The sequence below is a fragment of the Crinia signifera genome, chromosome 7 (assembly GCF_055691185.1).
Source record: "Crinia signifera chromosome 7, ASM5569118v1, whole genome shotgun sequence".
Lineage (NCBI taxonomy): Eukaryota > Metazoa > Chordata > Amphibia > Anura > Myobatrachidae > Crinia > Crinia signifera.
Genome location: NC_139223.1, coordinates 51,079,172 through 51,101,447, shown reverse-complemented (window position 1 = coordinate 51,101,447; position 22,276 = coordinate 51,079,172). Strand labels below are relative to the sequence as shown.

The 22,276-nt window shown below is 42.2% G+C and overlaps 1 protein-coding gene across 2 annotated transcripts in view; it reads right to left on the bottom strand.

The window, feature by feature from the left end:
- MAD1L1 (mitotic arrest deficient 1 like 1) overlaps positions 1 to 22,276 on the bottom strand; it is a 618,640-nt gene that overhangs the window by 279,428 nt on the left and 316,936 nt on the right. For both annotated transcript variants that reach the window (XM_083153057.1, XM_083153060.1), the window contains exon 15: positions 16,303 to 16,393. In XM_083153057.1, coding sequence (XP_083009183.1) covers positions 16,303 to 16,393 — 91 coding nt within the window. The remainder of the gene's footprint in view (positions 1 to 16,302; positions 16,394 to 22,276) is intronic.

Here is a 22,276-nt window from a genome sequence, read left to right as displayed (position 1 = left end):
ACGGACATCGGGGGCGCCGCCAAAATACACAAGTACCTTTTTAGAATTAGGCTAGTTAGCACAAAACCCCTTAGTGGAAATCTGAGGGAATGAGAGTTGAATCTAAAAATACAGAAGTCAACAAAAGCAGAGATCACGTTGCATATTGCATGACTGTTCATTTGTAATAAATCATATTTTCTGCCTGCTGCTAAATACCAACTCAGAGTCAGACATTCATGCGGCTCACCATGGTGTCTGGGTTAGGCCTATGGAGCCTTTATACACATATATAACCACTTTTAAATTAGATGAAGCATAAGCACAGTCTCATTGTAGAGGCTGAAAGTGAAAAAAAACTCTACATCAGGAATGGGAACCTTCGGCCCTCCAGCTGTTGTTGAACTACACATCCCAGCATACCCTGCTACAGTTTTGCTATTTGGCCTTGCTGAACTGTTACACAGCATGCTGGGATGTGTAGTTCAACAACAGCTGGAGGGCCGAAGTTTCCCCATACCTGCTCTACATTGTACAAATCAGATGAAGTCAAATAACATCAACTGATACATTAAATGGGACGATTCGAGTTGGCTGGATATCTGTACACGCATGGTGAGGTTTCGAACTTAGCGCACGTGTAGATGCCAGTATAACCATATTGCCTATTAGGAGTTGGACACAACTTGATGGATCTGTCTTTTGGGGGCTGATTTGAAGCCCATCCAATAATCGGAGGCCCGTGCACACAGGCTCTGAATGCCTGTGCTCGTACCTTATTTGGGGACAGAAAGCAGTTCTGGACGATTGAGAGTGTGAATGAAGCTTCACCACTGCGATAACAGAGAACCAAGTGTTGTGAGATATATATATATATATATATATAATGATGACAGTTGGGGTAGCTGGCATACAATGAGTAGCAGGGTTGTTTAAATGCATGGACCCATGCATTAGCATAAGGCAGTAAACCAGGTTTCCATAGGTGCCCACAGCTACAGCCCTTTGCATGTGACTCAGAACCAGCCTTAATAGAACAGTCTTATACAGAATGGACAACAGTCACTAATCAATTGCTCGCCAGCATTGTTTTGTTTGGTTTTCAATAAAGTATGATTTGGGGGTAGTCTATGGGGGGGGGGGTGCATTTAATGTTTTCAGACAGTCGGAATCACGTCCAATCCGACAGCAAATTGATAGTTGGTATTCAATGTTCTGCCTGTCTGAGGCAAATTTTGCTATGAAAATATGTCTCATTCACAAACCAAAGCAAACAGGGCGCATAAGCAGCTTCTGCTGAATAAAATTATATGCAGCATTTGACTGTATCAGATGCATGACTGCGGCTGGATCTGCATAAGAAATGGAATGTTACAGTGTCACAGAATATAGGCATGTTGCATATAATTTTAATCAGCTATCAATGATTGGTGAAATGAAGGAGGACCACCCACTCTACTGAGAGCCTGTTGAACTCCGCAAAAAATTATCAAGCTCCCTCTCCTGGAGGTCCCTGGGAAGGAAGTATGTACAGTATGATGTATAAAAGAAAATGGGTTCTACAACATAAGGATGTGTTGGTAACTAAAACAATCAAAGAAGTTAGATTACTACAATAATAAGAACAGATAGTGAGAATGTATTTAAATAAACGGTACTTCCTCATCTTTGCGGCCACAGCTTATGCTACGGAACTTACGTAGCATAACCCGCACTACTCTGGGTCCACGCCACCCTCCTGTGTACACGCCACCATCTATTACCTTCAGTAAAGTTGTGGTGATCAAACCGGAGAGAAATACCAAACCCGAAGAGTGGGGAGCGGAAAATGGTCCCATTCTGAAAGTGGCTAACGTAACTTGCATAAGCTGTGGCCGCAAAGATGATGAAGTACCCAATAAACAGTATAAATATGAAAAAAAAAAATTACATTCCGAAGGATAAAACCTATTATTAACACTGTCCATTGATATTCGGGATAGCTCACAACTATGATTTAGCCTCCTGAAAAAAAAAAATATACAGTATATATATATGTTTTCTTTTACAAACTATAAGGGCATATTGAGCTAAAAACATACAGTATCTCCAGATTTGTGTGTTATCATTAATAATGAACTTAATTGATATTTTGCCTTACTGCTACTACTACTATTATAATATACATATTGTGTTTTTCGCATTTATGTATCTAAAATCAGCCATACAATCTGGGCTTTTCTAGAACTAATTGGTAGTGTAGAGCGATTTTTCTTAGCTCTCCTAGATATATCATCTGCTTTGAAGGGAGCCCCTTGCTGCGTCTAACAATACGGGGTCTTGGAAAATCACAGCGGGGTGTTTTATTCCGCAGAGAAAAGTCATGAAATACACCAAAATATTATTGTCATGATCAGCAGACAGAATACAAATTAAACGCGGTTATGACAAGCTAGACGACGTAAAATAAAAAGAAACAGAACACTATACACTATAGATTTGTGACTTCAATTTCAGCACAGATTTACTACAAATATAAACTCCTTATTAAAAAGTGTGTTTTATAAGTCTGCTTGCTCTTCTTGGATTTATAACTTTGAAAAAGGATTTCTCGGTTGACAGCGTTAAACAGACATGAACCCTTCTAATTGCCTTTCCGTTCTTCTTCTAAAAGACAACCTGGTATAGCCTACCTCTTCAAATTACTGAGATCTGCTGAGTCTCCTCCCTCTAATTTACATATGAGGCCACAGGCACTTTAGAAATAAAAATAGTTTAAGCTAATTCACTGTGACAGTCAGGACAACCCCTGATTATTATATCCCTGGATAATTATAATTAGCCAGGATCCTCAAAAAGCAGTGGAGGTTTTTACCTATGGGCTGCAGACCCGCTAGGTAAAATCCGCTACTGTTATCTGCCTATGAAGCCAGATGCAGTCTAGGAGACTTCCTATTGGAAGTCAGACCTGCCAGTCACTCAAGGCAGTCCCTTTGGAAGGCGTGCCCTCCCTCCAGGATGCCTCTCTGTGCACAAATAAGGGGCAGCACCCAAAACAGGTTCACGACACTGTGCATATGCCGGACTGGGGAACCTGATTAAGCCTCCAGGGGCTGCTGCAAAGGCAGCCCATGGAGGCTTAGGCCAGTATGTATGAAGTTACTGCGCATGCGCTAGCCCCGTACAGGTGACCAGCAACGAGGATCGGCAGCGGTAAGCATGGCAGCTGCAGTGAAGGGGGGGGGGGGTCACATTGCAGCAGCCTCCATCCTCCGCAAGGGTAAGAGCCACCACTGCTCACACATATCTCTGCGCTAACCAGATGAATGCAGGAAAAGGTAAGCAGATTGGACTAAAAGGGTCCCAATACCAAAGGATTACACGAGGGAAGGTCGACACGAGGGAAGAAGTATAAATATCAACGGTAACACAAAACTGGACAAGCTCTAAATTTATTGTACTGCAAGATGAGGCAAACTCCTCTCCTACGGGGTGACCTATAATCCGCAAGTCCACAGACAAACACAATCTGCAGCACTTTGGTTGTTGCAGAGAAGAAAATGACAACCTAAAAATCTCTCCATAATAACAGGAGACCGGCTGTATGATTGGCTAAATTAAAAGGCTCTCAACTTTGCTAAGACTGTGGCATTTCCTTTACTGTGCCAGCATGAACAGTAACTGAAACAAATGTATAATTACCCGTTGTGGGCAGTGTTATTACCTTACCCATAATTGAAAAATAAGTGGTTGGGTTCATTGTTTCCCCGAGCTGAATTCAGGATCTGTGCCGAGTGGAAACAGTAAATAGCAGCTTTAAGATGTTCTCAATTTGCTTCGCTATCTAAATGGCACAGGATGCTGTGATTTATTGTGTTCTCATTCCAGCAAAAAAAAAAAAATCTTTATTTTACCAATACAGGGGAACTAAATGGGCACTGCATCCAGGCTGCAGACTACAGTGGAGCTCCTTGATCTATAATATGATATGGTGTGCAATAAGCTTCTGGATGTGCAGTGTGTAGGTAGAAATAATCAGATTCTCTGGTTGTGAACTATAATCTCTGACAAAAGATCTTATGAAATGCTAAGACACAGCACTGTGTATATATACATATATACAGTAAGCAGCATCGCTCAACACAGAAGCCAGAGTGTTCACTTCCTTCATGAACTCGTTATGGTCAACAAAGACCACCAGAGAGCCATGAGATTCTTTCTGCTGCTCGTTGACGTGCTGTGTATATTAGAGGAGAGTTTAGACTGACTGAGATCTCTTTTAGGAGAGAAAGCAGCCACCCCACTTGCAGAATTTCTTCACTGGAAAACGAGGAGCACTGTGGCCAACCTGTGTCCACCATCCCCAAAGTCAACATTGCTGCCGTGTGAGCTATAGTTGAGGTGAACACTAGAGTGACCAAGGCTCGGTCAGAGAATGGTATATGCATCTCATCAGGATCCATCCACTCGAGCAAGGATTCTACACGCTAGGTGCTCTATCAGCTGATTTGAGGAGGACTTGGAGCCAACAACATGCTGGCCAAGTTTGATGTGGTTGCTCAAACTCTGGAATCCTGGATCTACAATTTCCACCCCAAGATTAAACAAAAGTGTGTTGCCACAGAAGTTCTGACATGAGTGCAGCATGCTAAAACAAATGTTTGTGGTTATTGTGACCACTACTGGTTATGTAGCTTATGCAGCAGCGCACCATCACTGGGTATTGGTACACCAACCAATGCAAGTGTTGGAAGCCATTTTTCAGGTTTCGTCCAAGAAATAGCACTTGTGGTTCATTTTTCCATCATGACCATCCACATGCCCGCAAGTACAGGAACGTGGCCTATGAATGCATCCAGAAGCTTGGTACAGTCCAGACCTGGCCCCTCTGCGAGTTGTTTGGGTTCCCAAAAACCAAGCCCAAGATTCATTATAAGTCACTGTAAGCTGAAGTGGAGATGAAGATCCAGCATGTACATGAATCACCAGCTGCTTCATCAAGTGTATGAGCACATGCAACTGTGCATAGAATCCTTCAGCAAAAACTTTGAAACAAATATAATATTCGCTTTGTTTGTAAATATAATACTTTGTACATCCAGAAACTTATTGCATAAACTTTGTTACCTAGCATGCATTCTGACCCGGAATAATGCAGATGGGCATGGTCTTGGCACACTGGAAGATAACAGTGGTTTAGGTTGAAAGAACAAAATAAATGAGGGAGGAAAGGAAAAAACCACACCGGTCTCACTATGCACTTGGATACAAAAATTTCAATTGAATCATTTTGTCTGGGACAACCGACTCTTGGGGTGAAAGGTAATCGGATAGTGAGAGCTTTGTTAAGAAAGCTCCAGTTTTTTTTTTAAAGCGGCAATCATTTACACTGCAAAACCAGTGTGATTTGGAAGTGTAAATGATTTCCGCTCCAAAAAAACCTGGAGATTTCCTACCAAATCTTTCACTTTCTGATTCTCTCATCCTTCTAATTTCAACCCAGGAGTTAAATTTCCAATTTGTCACAAACCACAATAAACCGTAAGCATGAGAGTGGTTTCCTGTGTGACAGTCGGTGTTGCACCTCAGAGTCAGGTAATAGAAATATTAGTCATAAACAAACATGTACAGGCAGTAATCACCCCTAGCCAATCATCTGCAGTGGTAACCACCCATAGCCAATTACCTGCAGCCATTAATCTCTCATAACCAATCATTGGTCACCAGTGGCTATAGGCTCCCTTCTTTGGTATTGGTATTACAATACTCATATCTACCAAGGAATGATGTTTATTATTTTTTTTAACCAAAGAATCATTCACATATCAGACATCCTTGTTTCAAGGTCGACACACTTTTTTTTAGAGCCAACAGGCAGTATTTTATGCCCTACCATCCACTACTGGGTATTTTTAAGGAGCGCTAGAAACTAAAAAAAATGGGTAATGGAAATGGAATAAAAATATGGCAAAGTAGGTTTATTTAGAATTGAGGTATATCGAAACTAAAAAATGATTAAATGGTACCTGTAAGGATAAAAGAGTTAGTTTGTAATGTTTACACCCTTTTTTGAAAAGGTTGGTTGTACGTAAGGGAGTGAAGATCGTTCCGGTGCGTCTGACCCTGGCTTACCCTACTTTTTCTGATATTTCCTTCTCTGAGTTTGTCAGGCTTCCTTTGGGATGGTGTTGAGTTAGAGGGCTTCCAAGCGCAGAGACCGGCTGAACCACACTGATGTGCGGCAGCCGCTACGCTGATGCTCCGTCTGTCCCGATGAAGCCGGAAGTGGCCGGAAGTTGTACGGCGGCCGCAGAGAGAGCTGAAGGCGGGTGCAGGGGGACGTCTTGCCGGGAGATCTTCTTGTCTTCTGTCGGGTCCAACGCGTTTCATGCGGCATGCGCACTTTGTCAAGGATAGTTTACTATGCCAACATTGAGGCTATTTATTGGGAAAAAACTTTATTGAAAAACGGAAGTGACAATCCGGAAATTGGGTAAAAAAAGGTGGGAAACGCATGTCTTGCTGAATCCACTCCCTTATTCAAAGTAAAAGGGGGACTTAAAAATATTTAAAAATATTACTTGATGTTTTTATAATAGGTGCAACTTACATAATAAAAAGATTATTATAATATAAATAAGCAAGTTAATAGAGAGCAGGTACCATTTATAAAAAGGCATTTAATTCTATTTCAATATTTAAGCCTAATGGGTCTAAGGTTTTCATATTAAAAATCCATTTGGTTTCGGCTTTTCTCAATTCTTTTATAAAATCGCCTCCTCTCCAATTGCGGTTGATTTTTTGAATGGCTACGCACTTTAAGCCAGTAGGATCTCTATTGTGTTTTTCTAAAAAATGATTGGAGACACTATGGGTTGTTAGTCCCTTTAGAATATTATAGATGTGCTCCGCAAATCTAATTTTCACTTTTCTTTTTGTTTGACCAATGTATTGGAGTCCACATTGGCACTCCAGCAGGTATATAACTCCTTCGGAATTGCATGATAGAAGTTCTTGGATTTTGAAAGTTTTGTTTGTTTGATTTGATTTGAATTCAGTTACTGGCTTCGTGGATCTTTTATTGTTTTTGCATGACTTGCAAGTTAAACAGCTGAAAAAACCTTTACTGGTCACATTCGTAGGTTCAGTGTCTGTTTTTGTGAAGCTTGAAACAAGTTGTTGCTTGAGGTTTTTTGCCTTACGGTAAATTATTTTCGGTTTTTGTGGTAACACTGGTAATAGAATCTGGTCCAATCTAAGTACGTGCCAGTGTTTTTGGACGAGTTTTTCCACAATTTTAAAGTTACTAGTATATTGAGTGAAGAAAGTGAATTTGTGATCTGGGTTGGTTTTTTTGTTTTTGTATGTGAGTAAATCTTTTCTTTCAATTTTTTTCACATTCTCTAATTGTTTTTGTAGGAGTTCTTCTTTATATCCTTTGGTTATGAACTGGGTTTTCATGTTTTCGCTTTGGATTTGGAATGTCTGATCCTCAGTGCAGTTCCTCTTTAGTCTTCGGAATTGACCTATGGGAATATTCTCAATCCACTTGTTATGGTGGTTGCTTGTTGAGGGTAGGATGTTGTTTCCACTTACTTCTTTCACATGGGTTCTTGTCTTCAATAGGTGGTCTTCTATGAAGATTTCCAAATCCAAATAGATTACTTGTTTTTTGCTATGTGTTATAGTGAATTCCAAATTTAATTGGTTTGAATTGATATGGGTGATGAATGACTGGAGTTGTTCTTCTGTACCCTGCCAGAGGAAGAACACATCGTCGATGTAACGATGCCATTGTGCGAGATGTTCATTGTGTGGATTTGAGGTCCAAATGTTATCAACCTACCATTTTGCTACAAATAAATTAGCATAACTTGGAGCTAGTGGCGTCCCCATTGCGGTCCCTCTCTTTTGAAGATAAAAGGTTTCATCATGCCAAAAATAATTTCTTGTAAGAATGAAATTAATATTTTCCATAATAAAGTTTATTTGTGCATTTTTGAGGTTTGAATTTGTGGAGAGATAATGTCTGGTGTGTTCACATCCTTTCTCATGTTCAATGCAGGTGTAAAGTGATTTTACATCAGCTGTACACAGTGTATATTCTTCCTTCCATTCAATTTGGTTTAGTATTTGTAGTATGCTGGTAGTATCCTTAAGATAGCTTCTCTGCTGAGTGACCAGTTCTTGTAAGAAGAAGTCTGTGTAGGTCGAAAGATTTGAACTTATTGAATTTATACCCGAAATTATCGGCCTTCCCGGAGTGAAAGAAGTAAGTGGAAACAACATCCTACCCTCAACAAGCAACCACCATAACAAGTGGATTGAGAATATTCCCATAGGTCAATTCCTGAGTGACCAGTTCTTGTAAGAAGAAGTCTGTGTAGGTCGAAAGATTTGAACTTATTGAATTTATACCCGAAATTATCGGCCTTCCCGGAGTGAAAGAAGTAAGTGGAAACAACATCCTACCCTCAACAAGCAACCACCATAACAAGTGGATTGAGAATATTCCCATAGGTCAATTCCGAAGACTAAAGAGGAACTGCACTGAGGATCAGACATTCCAAATCCAAAGCGAAAACATGAAAACCCAGTTCATAACCAAAGGATATAAAGAAGAACTCCTACAAAAACAATTAGAGAATGTGAAAAAAATTGAAAGAAAAGATTTACTCACATACAAAAACAAAAAAACCAACCCAGATCACAAATTCACTTTCTTCACTCAATATACTAGTAACTTTAAAATTGTGGAAAAACTCGTCCAAAAACACTGGCACGTACTTAGATTGGACCAGATTCGGTACTTATGTATTATCTGGACTCCCATGTTAAATGCACCCCATTTTTTCATGCCCCTACTATCCAACTACGCATGGAGTTGATTTTATATAGTGTGGCGAGCGCAGCGAGCCACCGTGCCCGAAGCGTGGTGAGCGCAGCGAGCCCCGCGAGGGGACGCGGTCTCATAAGAAAAACGGGAGTCCAGATATTACATAAGTACCCCAGATTCTATTACCAGTGTTACCACAAAAACCGAAAATAATTTACCGTAAGGCAAAAAACATCAAGCAACAACTTGTTTCAAGCTTCACAAAAACAGACACTGAACCTACGAATGTGACCAGTAAAGGTTTTTTCAGCTGTTTAACTTGCAAGTCATGCAAAAACAATAAAAGATCCACGAAGCCAGTAACTGAATTCAAATCAAATCAAACAAACAAACCTTTCAAAATCCAAGAACATCTATCATGCAATTCCGAAGGAGTTATATACCTGCTGGAGTGCCAATGTGGACTCCAATACATTGGTCAAACAAAAAGAAAAGTGAAAATTAGATTTGCGGAGCACATCTATAATATTCTAAAGGGACTAACAACCCATAGTGTCTCCAATCATTTTTTAGAAAAACACAATAGAGATCCTACTGGCTTAAAGTGCGTAGCCATTCAAAAAATCAACCGCAATTGGAGAGGAGGCGATTTTATAAAAGAATTGAGAAAAGCCGAAACCAAATGGATTTTTAATATGAAAACCTTAGACCCATTAGGCTTAAATATTGAAATAGAATTAAATGCCTTTTTATAAATGGTACCTGCTCTCTATTAACTTGCTTATTTATATTATAATAATCTTTTTATTATGTAAGTTGCACCTATTATAAAAACATCAAGTAATATTTTTAAATATTTTTAAGTCCCCCTTTTACTTTGAATAAGGGAGTGGATTCAGCAAGACATGCGTTTCCCACCTTTTTTTACCCAATTTCCGGATTGTCACTTCCGTTTTTCAATAAAGTTTTTTCCCAATAAAGAGCCTCAATGTTGGCATAGTAAACTATCCTTGACAAAGTGCGCATGCCGCATGAAACGCGTTGGACCCGACAGAAGACAAGAAGATCTCCCGGCAAGACGTCCCCCTGCACCCGCCTTCAGCTCTCTCTGCGGCCGCCGTACAACTTCCGGCCACTTCCGGCTTCATCGGGACAGACGGAGCATCAGCGTAGCGGCTGCCGCACATCAGTGTGGTTCAGCCGGTCTCTGCGCTTGGAAGCCCTCTAACTCAACACCATCCCAAAGGAAGCCTGACAAACTCAGAGAAGGAAATATCAGAAAAAGTAGGGTAAGCCAGGGTCAGACGCACCGGAACGATCTTCACTCCCTTACGTACAACCAACCTTTTCAAAAAAGGGTGTAAACATTACAAACTAACTCTTTTATCCTTACAGGTACCATTTAATCATTTTTTAGTTTCGATATACCTCAATTCTAAATAAACCTACTTTGCCATATTTTTATTCCATTTCCATTACCCATTTTTTTTAGTTTCTAGCGCTCCTTAAAAATACCCAATTCCTTTTAATATCTATTGGAGCTGCTCTTTATATCCACAAGCGCGGCAACCACCAAAAACTTCCCTACCATCCACTACGGCATAGTGGGAAAATAAAATAGGGTACTTGTGTATTATCACGGCGCCCGATTTAATCTAAATCGCATCCGATATCGCATTGGCCGATTTGATCTGCGATGCGATTTTGCGTCCGATTTTCGACCATTTTCTGCTGATTTGCATGTTATTCCATCCTTGCACACCCCCAGGTACTATGCGATGGTATGCGATGTGATTTTCGGGAAAATTAAATATCGCATAGCAACGCATGCCAGCAAGTGGCATGCGATGCGATGTGATTCGCAATGTTAAATGCACCCCCTCATTGTTAACGCCACCTCCACTATCAACACCAACCCGAAGCGTGGCGAGCGCAGCGAGCCCGCGAGGGGCGGCGGTTCGCGTCCTCCGACCTTTTCATACCCCCACTATCCACGTTGGCGTGGAGTTGATTTTAGATCACTTTACATGTACTTTACTTTACATATATTCCGCGTCCGCTCGCCACGCTTCGGGCTCGGTGGCTCGCTGCGCTCGCCACACTATCTAAAATCAACTCCACGCTGACGTGGATAGTGGGGGTATGAAAAGGTCGGAGGACGCGTACCGCCGCCCCTCACGGGCTCGCTACGCTCGGGTTGGCGTTGATAGTGGGGGTGGCTTTAACAATGGTGGTGCATTTAACATTGTAAGCACCTATCAGGGTGATTGTACAATTACAAATCGAATTGCCTCACATGCATCGCATGGCATGCATCACATGCAACTATATTGCATGCGATGCACTACGATGGAAATCGGGGGTGTGCAAAGATGGAACAGCATGCAAATCGGCCGGAAAAGGTGAAAAATCGGCCGCAAAATCGCATCCGATTTTTCCATGCGATTTGCGGCCGATTTCGTGGGCACCGAGATAATACACAAGTACCTAAAATAGTGTGCCAATCGCAGCGAGGCATTGTGCCCCTAAGCATGGGGACGTGGTACAGTTTGATGGTGTCCATGTTGACTGTCGACACATGGGACAAAGAAAACAGTGAAAAACTCGTGTCGACCTTGCCATTGTCGACCTAATGTTTATGTGGACCATCCAATCCTGGCGATCTTAACAATGTCAACCTATTTCGGGACCTAAGCCCTGTCGACCTTCAATGCATGTCGACCCAAATTTGGTTGACCCATACCCTTTCAGCCGCAGCATGGTAATCTATGAATATGGAAAAAGAAAACATAACTTTGTGCATTCCTTTCTATAAAGCGTTTATGTCCGAGCACACAACGCTCCAGCCATACACGACACAGCAGACATGAGATATAAACACCAATATTAAGTTTAACAAGGTGCCTATGTTTACTTGACAACACCAAAGAGGAAAAAATATTCCTTCTACAAAACTGTCGCAATCAACATTCATGACATAAATCAAAGTTATTTCAAACACACACTTTCCCCACCATGAGACTAAGAGAAGAGTCACGAGCGAGGGGAAGATGATAAAGAATGGCTATATGGTGTTATATTATACATAAAGCACAGAGCTTTTTAGACAGTCTGGGATGGCCGATCTCAATAAGAGTATATATGTTATCAAGGACGACTATCTGAGGTGCTTTTAAAAGCAATGTCCCTGACTGAGTCAGTAATCTTTTATACTTTAAAACATAAGCGATGGAAAGGAAGACGACAGAAACAAAAACACATATCCCTACTAGTCTCAAAAGGGATATTTTGCAGCAAGAATGAAGAATGGAAAACTTTAACTATTGAAGGTTGTTTCCAGTGCATATTGTGTATTAGGGAAATCGTGTTGTACGTCTGTAGCATATTTGCCTGATATCAATATATCGCTGTTAGGAGATCCATAAGTGATGTACAAAGAGATGGAAAGGTCTTGATGAAGTGATCTGTAAGGCACAGTGGGCAGAGATGCTGCACATTACCAGTGGTTTTTATGTATGTAGAGTTCTGAATCAGTGCACTGGACCAGAGAGCAGCTACCAGGAAGAATACACAGAAGCCTTACCATAAATTGGGAGAATGGGAGCAAATACAGGACTGGTTCTATTATGAGTGTGTATTTATTTACTATAGTATACTTAACCTTTTCCTGACCACTTATTTATATTATTTAAATGTTTGATAAAGCCTATACTATAGACATCTATACATTAAATGAGCATTAATTGCAAATACACGCTATAATGCATAATTCACTCTAAATTGCATTCCAGGGACCAAGTCTAGGGGTCCTCGGGGATGCACTGTGCCGGACCCGAAAGGAGCTGTTGAATTCACGTGGCAGGGGGAGCTGCAGCCAGTGCCGGGAGAATGGAGCTGCGAAGACCAGGAAAGGGAAAGCTGCAGGGCTGGCGCCAGTAAATGGGGATCTGCAGTAACCGGCGCTGGGGGGTTGGGGATCTGCAGCAGTGGAGGAGAGCGCCAGGAGATGGGGCTGGCGCCGGTGAACAGGAGGCCCGACATGCTAGTAAAAACAAGACCTGCCTCCTCCTCCCTCTGCTCTTCCTCCCACCCACCTCGCCCCATAATCACATCTCGCCTTTATAACCTCACCTCCTCTTGCCCCCGTCACCTCAACCCAGTCAACACTGCCCATGTTAACTTGTCACCTCAACATCTCTCGCCACCAAACCACGCTTTCACTTCAACCATTTTCATCACCTCACCCCCTCTTGCCCCTTCACAAAATCCCCTCACTCCTTCTTGCCCCATCTCTACACCCCTCATCACTCTGTGACTCACCCCATCTCATTCCTTTTTCACTCTCTCCATCCTCTTTTCTCTCACCCCATCTGTCACCCTCTCTCCCGTATCTCCTTTTTCTCTCTCCCCTTGACAGCCTCTCTCCTCTCTTTCTCTCACCTGCTCTCTTCCCTCCGTCCCCTCTTTATCTCTTCCCCATGTCTCTCTTTCTCCCCCTCTCTTGCTCTCCTCCTGAGACTCTCTCACTCCATCTCTAACCCCTTTTTGACACACTCTCTCTTGCTTCTGTCATTGCCTCTCTCTCGGACATTATCTTATCCTGCTCTACCCCCTCCCCCTTTCTCTGACACCCTCTCTCTTCTCTCATTCCCTCTTTTTGCATGAAGCCCTCTCTATCCCTGACTATCCCAACACTCCTACTCATTTTTTGCTCTCTCCCAAACAAACATCCTCTTTGTTTCTCACTCCAGCGCGGTCACTGATAATACTGTATTCCATACAGTATCCAGTGTATAAAAACACCAATTTTTAAATAATTGCCCAGTGTCGTTACGAGGTTCTCCTACTGCTCCTCAGAAGCCCGCACTTGCTCCAACGTTCTGCAGAGCGGGAGACTGTGGACTGCATTTGGACATCCCATAGCAGATAAATGAATAATTAAATCAGCACACAAAAACCTTTTAGATAAATACATTGATCTCTCAGTGGCATAACTGTCCCTGTGGCATTACTAAACTGCATTACTAAAATGCCTGTATATGACAGAAACACTTGAACCAGGAAGTGTTCCTACAACTAGATCAGAAGAGAATTCATCCTGGGCAGAGGACAACACATAACATGAGATGCTCTGCAGAGAAAAGCTATGCCCTGCTAAAATTGAATCCAAAAACCTTGTGCAGTAGCAGCTCTGCATAAAGCCTTGCAGAACAGGTTCTGTAAAAGTCAGCATACCGTTACGCCATCAAGATACCAACAAACCGCAGTACGGATTATTGGAATATAATTCTAAGTACAGGAGCAGGATTAATGAGTCAGGTCATGGAAATAAAAATATCATCTCTATAGTATAAATGAAGTGGCAGGAGCTCACCACACGAGTGTTCAAATGAGCAATTAAATCTACCATCACAATATTGGTATTGCAGACAATATAGGAAGGCAGAGTCTTGCAGCTCAATGTCACAGTGTTAAAGCATAAAGGAATTTGCTGCGCTACATAACAACCTGGTAATAAATATATTTACATCTATACAACAAACAAAACCCCTATGTTTGCGCTGATATTTGAACTTAATGGTTGCTGTTAACACTTGATCCCCTACTAGTAGAGTCTCTTAACCTTACACAACCTCAATAGTGTTAAATAGCGCCCCACTTCACGTTATTATATATATCATGTAAACACAAATAAAACATATTTAAATATATAGAATAAAATTCGCATTTCACAGTCATAGGAGAGGCATTCTTGATTCTTTAAATGGAAACCGTATACCCGATGCGTTTCGTCTCACTGCGAGACTTCATCAGGGGTAAAGTTTACAAGTATCTTTTAATTTCTCTATGGATTTTCTATTAGTCAAAATATGGTCACATCTTCAGATAATATTCAAAATATATCTTTTCTGTCCTTGTTGAAGGATCTGATTATCAACGTAAGGTAGTTCCTCTTAGGAGTAATTCTGAATTTTCCCTCATATGAGGGTGTACAACAAGTGCCCCTCAGAAGATACCAAAGGGGTGAGTTGTTAGGCCAACCTGGCTACTGATATGACAAATCAATTGAAGTGTGGGAAACACCACCTATCCTGGAAAGGATAAACTATCCTCTCTCCTTAGGATAATTATTGTCCTGTAAGGTAGATGACAGCTGTTCACTCCTGGCTGTGCTACATAACAACCTTTTAATAAGTATATTTACATCTATATATAGACACACGCCATAGTTACTTCTCCAGATCTACCTGCACCGATATATTCTGAGCATGCAGCTTTGCGTAATGCAGACCATGTACAGTACACAGCTGCAGCAGCCGATTTGTGCTTGTACCTAATCAAGTCAATTATGTTATGGTGAGGTTACGCAATTCTGAATGTTTATTGGCAAGATTAATGAGTTTATGCCTTTGTGAATGCAAAGGATCCAGAGTTTAGTCCCAGGCTGTGACCCTGCTCCCAACCAGGGTCACAGTGTGGAGACTCGGGACATTGCTGGCTTGCTGTACCTGCCAATTTTCTGGGTCACATGACTGAAAGCGCCAATAGTGGTCCATTGTACCATGGAACCACTGACAAGTGAAACATAATATGATGGCTTGACAGCTGGATCTCAATGCAGAATAGCTATAAAGCCTTAAATGGCAGTAAATTCTACTTTCCGATAGATCATATGGACCCACACCACCAGATATGCAGCCACTTACATACTGCAGAGCAGACGCTGGGGGTGATTCTTTCATGGACAAAGTTATGTGCACTGCAGGTGGGGCTGATGTAACATGTGCAGAGAGAGAGAGAGAGAGTTACACTTGGGTGAGTTATTTTGTTTCTGTGCAGAGTAAATACTGGTTGTTTTATTCTTACACTGCAATTTACATTTCAGTTTGAACACACCCCACCCAAATCTAACTCTCTCTGCACATGTAACATCATCTCCACCTGCAGTGCACATGGTTTTGTCCTTTAAAGGAGTTTGCTTTTGCAAACCAATCAGAATCACCCGCTATGTGTAACACAGATTAAGGTGCCGCTGACATCTGGGTTATCTGTAAAAACCTTCCTCAGTTAAACTTATTCCATGCCTGGAGGTTGTACATCCTCCAGTCTGACTTTGGGACACCTAATCTAGAAAACCAAAATGCAACACAAAGTCTAGATCCTCTCAACAACTTTCCACGTCCATGTTTATAATTGTTTATAATTGTTTTACCGTACATTAAGGTTATCGGAAGAGTGGAAACTGGAACAAAGTAGCAAACTTGCTACCAGTCTACAGGCTGAGCAATCGATTGTGTATCAATACCAGTGACACGAGGAACCATTGTAAATTAGCTAGAAGCCAAACTCTTGAGCGCTACACTATTCTAAATTTGTCTATGACCTGTTTCCCCAGATGCCAGTCAATATTACTTCATATTTCAGAGCAAGGGCAGAGTTTGATGGCCAAAGTCCTGCATGTCAAGAGGATTTGATTACAAAGTCACAAAAGCTCTATCTTTACTTACCTGAATACACAGTCTCTCCAACCTCATCTCCAGGATTTTGTTCTCCCCCTCTAGCCGGCTACGTTCGGCTTCAAGCTCCTCAATTTTCAGCCTGCAGAAAGGCAAAGCGCGGATAATGCAACATGAAATGACACCTTAGGAATAATAATACACTACATGACATTTCATTTTCTCCAATTCCATCCCAGACAACCAATTGGTTCCTAAGATTCTCCATTACTTAAATATATAAACATAAATGTTGATTTCTAAACCAAGCTCCTCAGAGTAAACCTGATCCTGACTGTTCTACACAATCAGAAAATGTATTGTATGTAATTCCTGTGCATTATACAGACTAAGGGGCTCAATGTTAAAAAATAAAAACCTGAATTGCTGGCTTATGGGGCCTACATTCTGGGTGACTGTGCCGAGCGATCTGAGCGATGCTAGAACACTTAGCACACAGTGTGCTGAGCGATCTGTCGGGGTCAGTGTTCTCCGGTAAGAACACTGGCCCTGACTGGTGATCTAACTAGATTTATCCTGCTTGCATGACCTTATATTGCCCATCAATAGAAATGTGCGGGGCTGAGCATCACTATGGCCCCTACACAGGGAGGGAAGTGGGTCTTTTTATTAGTGATTTAGGGCGGGATGTTCTAACATTTGCAGCCCCCCTCCGCGGGGCTTCGTATTGTTAATGATCGTATATGCTCTAACATTTGCGATCATTCTCACAAGGGACAGCTCTTGCGATAAGAGCTGTCCCTTGCGATGCGGCCACAGCGCTGGACTTCCGGGTCTGATACCCGGGAGTCCGTCTGCGTATGCGCAGAGCTCCGGAGCCCGCCGCAGGGCATGCTGGGAGGGATCCGTGACGGATCCCTCACACAGCGCTGCGGTAAGAAGCCCATAGGCTTCTGCAGGGAATCGCCAGCTTTTGCAGAGCTGACACTGCGGAGGGGGGTTAGAGAATATAGAAATGCGGTAAAAACCCCGAAACAGGGTTTTTATCGCATTTCTGGGTAAGAGCATCCCACCCTTAAGGAGCCCATACACGCTCCGTTTTTTGGCTCCGTTATGTACTTTTAAAGTACACATCGGATCGGATCGCATGCCTTGTGCATCCTATACGATGTGTAGCTAGTACATACTTTTTGTACCGTACTATGTGATGCGCGGGAGCACGCATCGCATAGTACAGAATGGAGCCGGACACAACGGAGCGTGTATGGGCTCCTTAAGTCAGATCTCTTAGAAAATGGGATAAAATCGCCCCGTGTGTAGGCCCTATAATAATTGACGTGTCTCACTTAATGTGGAATTAGCAGGAACTGGGATAAACAGGGGTTAATGCAGGGCACGGAACACAAAATATTGTTGAATGGTGAGCAGGCAATAAGGGAAAACAGCAAGTAGTCTTCATCTATAATAATGATAAAACAGTCATAAATATTTGGCAACCATTTAATTGAGCAAAATGAGCAAAATAATAATAAATAACACCAGATGGAATCTTTCTATTTCCGCTTGCCAGAAGCCATCTGCAGCACAAAATATTTCTTTCCAATGTGTATAGTGAAGCTCCGCTCAGTTTTAAAGCATATGCCACGGATTGCGATTATCTATTACATATATGAGATCTGGTATCTGCCGCTTAGAAGCAGTAGAAGCTTCCATCTTGTGGGTTGAACTGACAGGATTGGGGTACTAGTCCTACTTTCAGCACATAGATGAACAAATCTTTTGTGATTAGTTCAAGCGATAAAAAACATGACAATTAAGTCTAAAGTGGGAAATGTTTTCCAGGATCTCCTTTGGTCTTCCAAATCCAAATTTCTGCTTTGTTTAAAAATTTTGCCATCAAGGCTATAATAGGACTAGTTGGGGTGGCCTCACAAGCCAGCCCTGCATAGATGTTCGGTATAATCATCCACATTATAACACAAATAATATGCCTACAAGCTAAGACCACCACCCCATGCCATTCTATATACACAAACACTGACATTTCAACTATATCGACATCATAAAATTTGACATTATGGATGTTGATATACTGAAAGCATACCCTGCACCTGATCGGTGTTTCACCTGATCTCTAATGGACACCTCTGTCTACAAACCACCAAACTTCTCTCATACTGCTACCACCTATGAAATACCCTACCTCATGTGACCCCTAAAAATAAACAGTAAAACATGTCCCCAAACACATAGAAAACATCACTTCTCCGTGTGTCAAGCATATTTTTCGTTCAATTGTGCATCTTAATTTCAATGCGATGCAACAAAACTGCTTCGGGAGACGGCTCTGATTAATCGGCTAAGCAACACTGGTATTGGTTTAAGAAATATTATCTATATAAGAAAAATTAAGTGACAGGAATCATATAGTTTTGCTGCATTACTGAGTAGACAAATGTTTTTGTTGCTTTCTTATCGGATGCTTGGTCAACAGAAGAACATCGTGAAATGTTTTTTTCCTTGCTAAGAGACTGCCCAGATACATTATCAGTCTTACCTACCCAGCTGGGAATTCTGCAGCACAATCTGACTCCCTACAGAGCCCCAAAGAAGATAATTCCGAGAACCACAGGAAACATGTTATAAAAACTCATTGCTAGGAAATACCCAGTAATCCTAATCTCCACAGGGAAAGGCAAAACACCTTCAACAGAGCGACAGCAACGTGCGGGTTAAACCCCTATACTACAGGGGAAACTTATTAAAGCCATAGAAAGATATCCCAAAGAAAACATAAAGGTTACATTATATGGTTTTATTCCTTAGAACCCTTTCGCTGCTGTGTAATGACCCTGTGCGTCTGGATTATCCTTGAGTACATACATGTTTACTCTCCAACCTCTGGTCAACAGGGAGCTTGTTCCCTGCACTCATAAGTCACAATTAGAGACAAATAAGCACAGGCTGAAATGTTTTCTGGAATTTTACCCCTGCGGTCACCGAGTAAGTTGTGTCGCTGTATCATAGGAACCACGGACTGTAAGAAATCCAATTAGTGCATGTAGGTGGGTGGCGTGACAGATGTGCAGACGGACACTGTAATATCAGGTTCCGTCTCTTCCTAGGAGCTAGTAATCAAAGGGCAGATTTAAAGGACTGAATGAATGAGTTTAACATGGTAAAGTGTGTGCGCGCGCGCGAACACCTTTCAAGAGGTTTCAGGTGTCTATCTACAAATAGCAAAACATTGCACAGCAGGACAGTTGGTAAAACAAATCACACAGGAGATTCAAAGCATATATTACATAGAAACAGGAAAAGGAACTATTGGGTTTATAGAGAAGGTGCAGACGTGACAAAAGGCTAAACACATGTTCACGATAACTTGTGCTGGGAACGCACTACAATAATATGGCTGATCTACCTGACATCTAGGCCAGATAACTGCAGTGTGGTGTATGCGGGCAACTGATCTGGTAAAGGTGCCCATACATGGTATAATTATTGTATACAATTTGGACTAGATTGCATCACATGGGTTTTGCAATGCAATTGTACCGTGTATGGGCATCTTAAGAACGATTGGTCGGACATGCTGGATCCACGCATGTCCATCCTTTTCAATGTTCAAGGGGAAAACAGGTCCAACTTGTGCCTCCAACAAGTTGGAACTGTCCATGGCAAACTTAAGACTTGTACATAAAATCTAAATAAAATTGAGCGAAAGATGCGGATATCAGATACTAGTGTGACGCTAATATACTCGCTACAATTGTTTCTTTCCGCAATTCTAATGGGACCAGATTCCCTGTGCATTCCATGCCACTAGAACCAGCAGGGTTAATGGAAAACCCATATAAAAAAAAAAAAAAATTGTATCCGTTTCTCCACAGCGATGGCTGCTCTTGCTACAGGCGCCATCTCACTCAGTTTGTCAGAGAGCAGGTTTTAAAGATCTTAATGTGATATAATGGGAATGGAGACTCTCCACAGAGATACGCTGAACCTCTTAAGATGAATTCACCTGGCACCTGCACTACTGTATATTGGTGCTTCAGCTATCCGTCATCAAATTAATTCACAACAACAAAGAAATTAAATTAACTTTCTTTATTAAGTCATTACATGTACTCGGGGCAGTATGGATGGAGTAATGGTTAGCATTGCTGCCTCACAGCACTGAGGTCATGGGTTTGATTCCCACCATGGCTTTAACTGTGCGGAGTTTGTATATTCTCCCCGTACTTGCGTGGGTTTCCTCCGGGTACTCTCGTTTCCTCCCACAATGCCCCAAAAAATATACTGGTAGGCTAATTGGCTCCCAACAAAAATTAACCCTAGAATGTCTGTGTGTGCGTGTACATGTAGGTAGGTAATATAGAGCGTAATCTACACTGGGGCAGGGACTGATGTGAATGTTCAAATATTCTCTGTACAGCGCTGCGGAAAATGTATGCGCTATATAAGAAACTGTCAATAAATAATTAATAATAAATGTACTCTAATGGTTCCAGAAAGGAGGGACAGACTTTATTGAAAGATTCTTCCCCATAAATCTTTTTTCTTGTTTCTCAATTTATACTACATTGTCCTGTGTGTTCTGTGCATCTGCTCTTGCTTTGGAGACATTACATGTCAGGCTGTGTTAAAAGCAATTAATTGAAACAGGATAAATCTGTATTGCCACCATGGTTCAAAGTACAGGTCATGCGAATATACAGACAGGTGCCTGGTCTCTGGTTCTGCTTGGAGTAGATTATTAGATGAGCCTAAAGGTGCCCATACACGGTACTATTATTGTATACAATTTGGACTAGATAGCATCAGTTTTGCAATGCGATGCATACCTCCCAACTGTCACGATTTTAGAGGGACAGTCCCGATTTTCGGGTCCTGTCCCGCTGTCCCACCCGCGGCAGGCATTGTCCCGCTGCGGGGGGGGTGGCAGTTGGGAGACCCCCCAATCTAGTAGAATAGACGCTGTGCGCATGCGCACAGCGTCTATTCTCGTATGAAAATGGGGGCATGGCTAATTAGCATAACCCGCACCCTCATTTGCATACGCCCCGCCCCCTTTTTGGACGCTCGCGCGTGTCCCTATTTCTTCAGGTGAAAAGTTGGGAGGTATGCGATGAGATGAGATCTAGTACAAGAAGTATGTGCAGCACACACTTTTTGAGCTGCGCGATGAGATGTGTGATGGGAGCGCGCATCTCATCGCACATATCAATTATACCGTGTATGGGCACCGTAACGTCAGCGTGGGGTGCCCCTGGGCCGTAACGTCAGCGTGGGGTGCCCCTGGGCCGTAATGTCAGCGTGGGGTGCCCCTTGGCTGTAACGTCAGAGTGGGATGCCCCTGGGCCGTAACGTCAGCGTGGGGTGACCCTGGGCCGTAACGTCAGCGTGGGGTGACCCTGGGCTGTAACATCACTCAGTGTTCCTCCATGAGCAGAAGAACAGAGTGGAGGTGGTGGAATGGTAGGTATCAGGTACAGGGCAAGGAGCACACACAGATTTGTCCTCATAAATCTTTGCTATAGGACAGACCGGGCCAACCTGTGGCTCTTCAGCTGCTAAGAAACTACAAATCCCTGCATACTGTGGCAGGGCATGCTGGGATGTGCAGTTTCACAAAAGCTGAAGTGACACAGGTGGGCTAAACCTGATCTAGTGGCACCACATAGCCTCGGTTGGCATTCCACAGGCCTCACATTATAGATGTGCAAATCATTACTTTTATCAACATCTCTTATTCACAAACACTAAAGAAGCAAGAAGCGACCTGGGACTACTGGGACTTGTGGTACTTATACATTTGGGTGCGACTACTGTATGTCACAAATCTGTTTAAAAGGGAACCAACATAAGTGTCTGCAGGTATTTCTCCCACCACATTTCAGTATTGCTTTATTTTCGACTGGACATCTGTTGTACCAATGCCATGCACCAAATGGCGCAAACCTAGCATCCATAGTGCACTGTGATAAGCTCCGTATGTGGCTAGGACACAATATACAGGAGT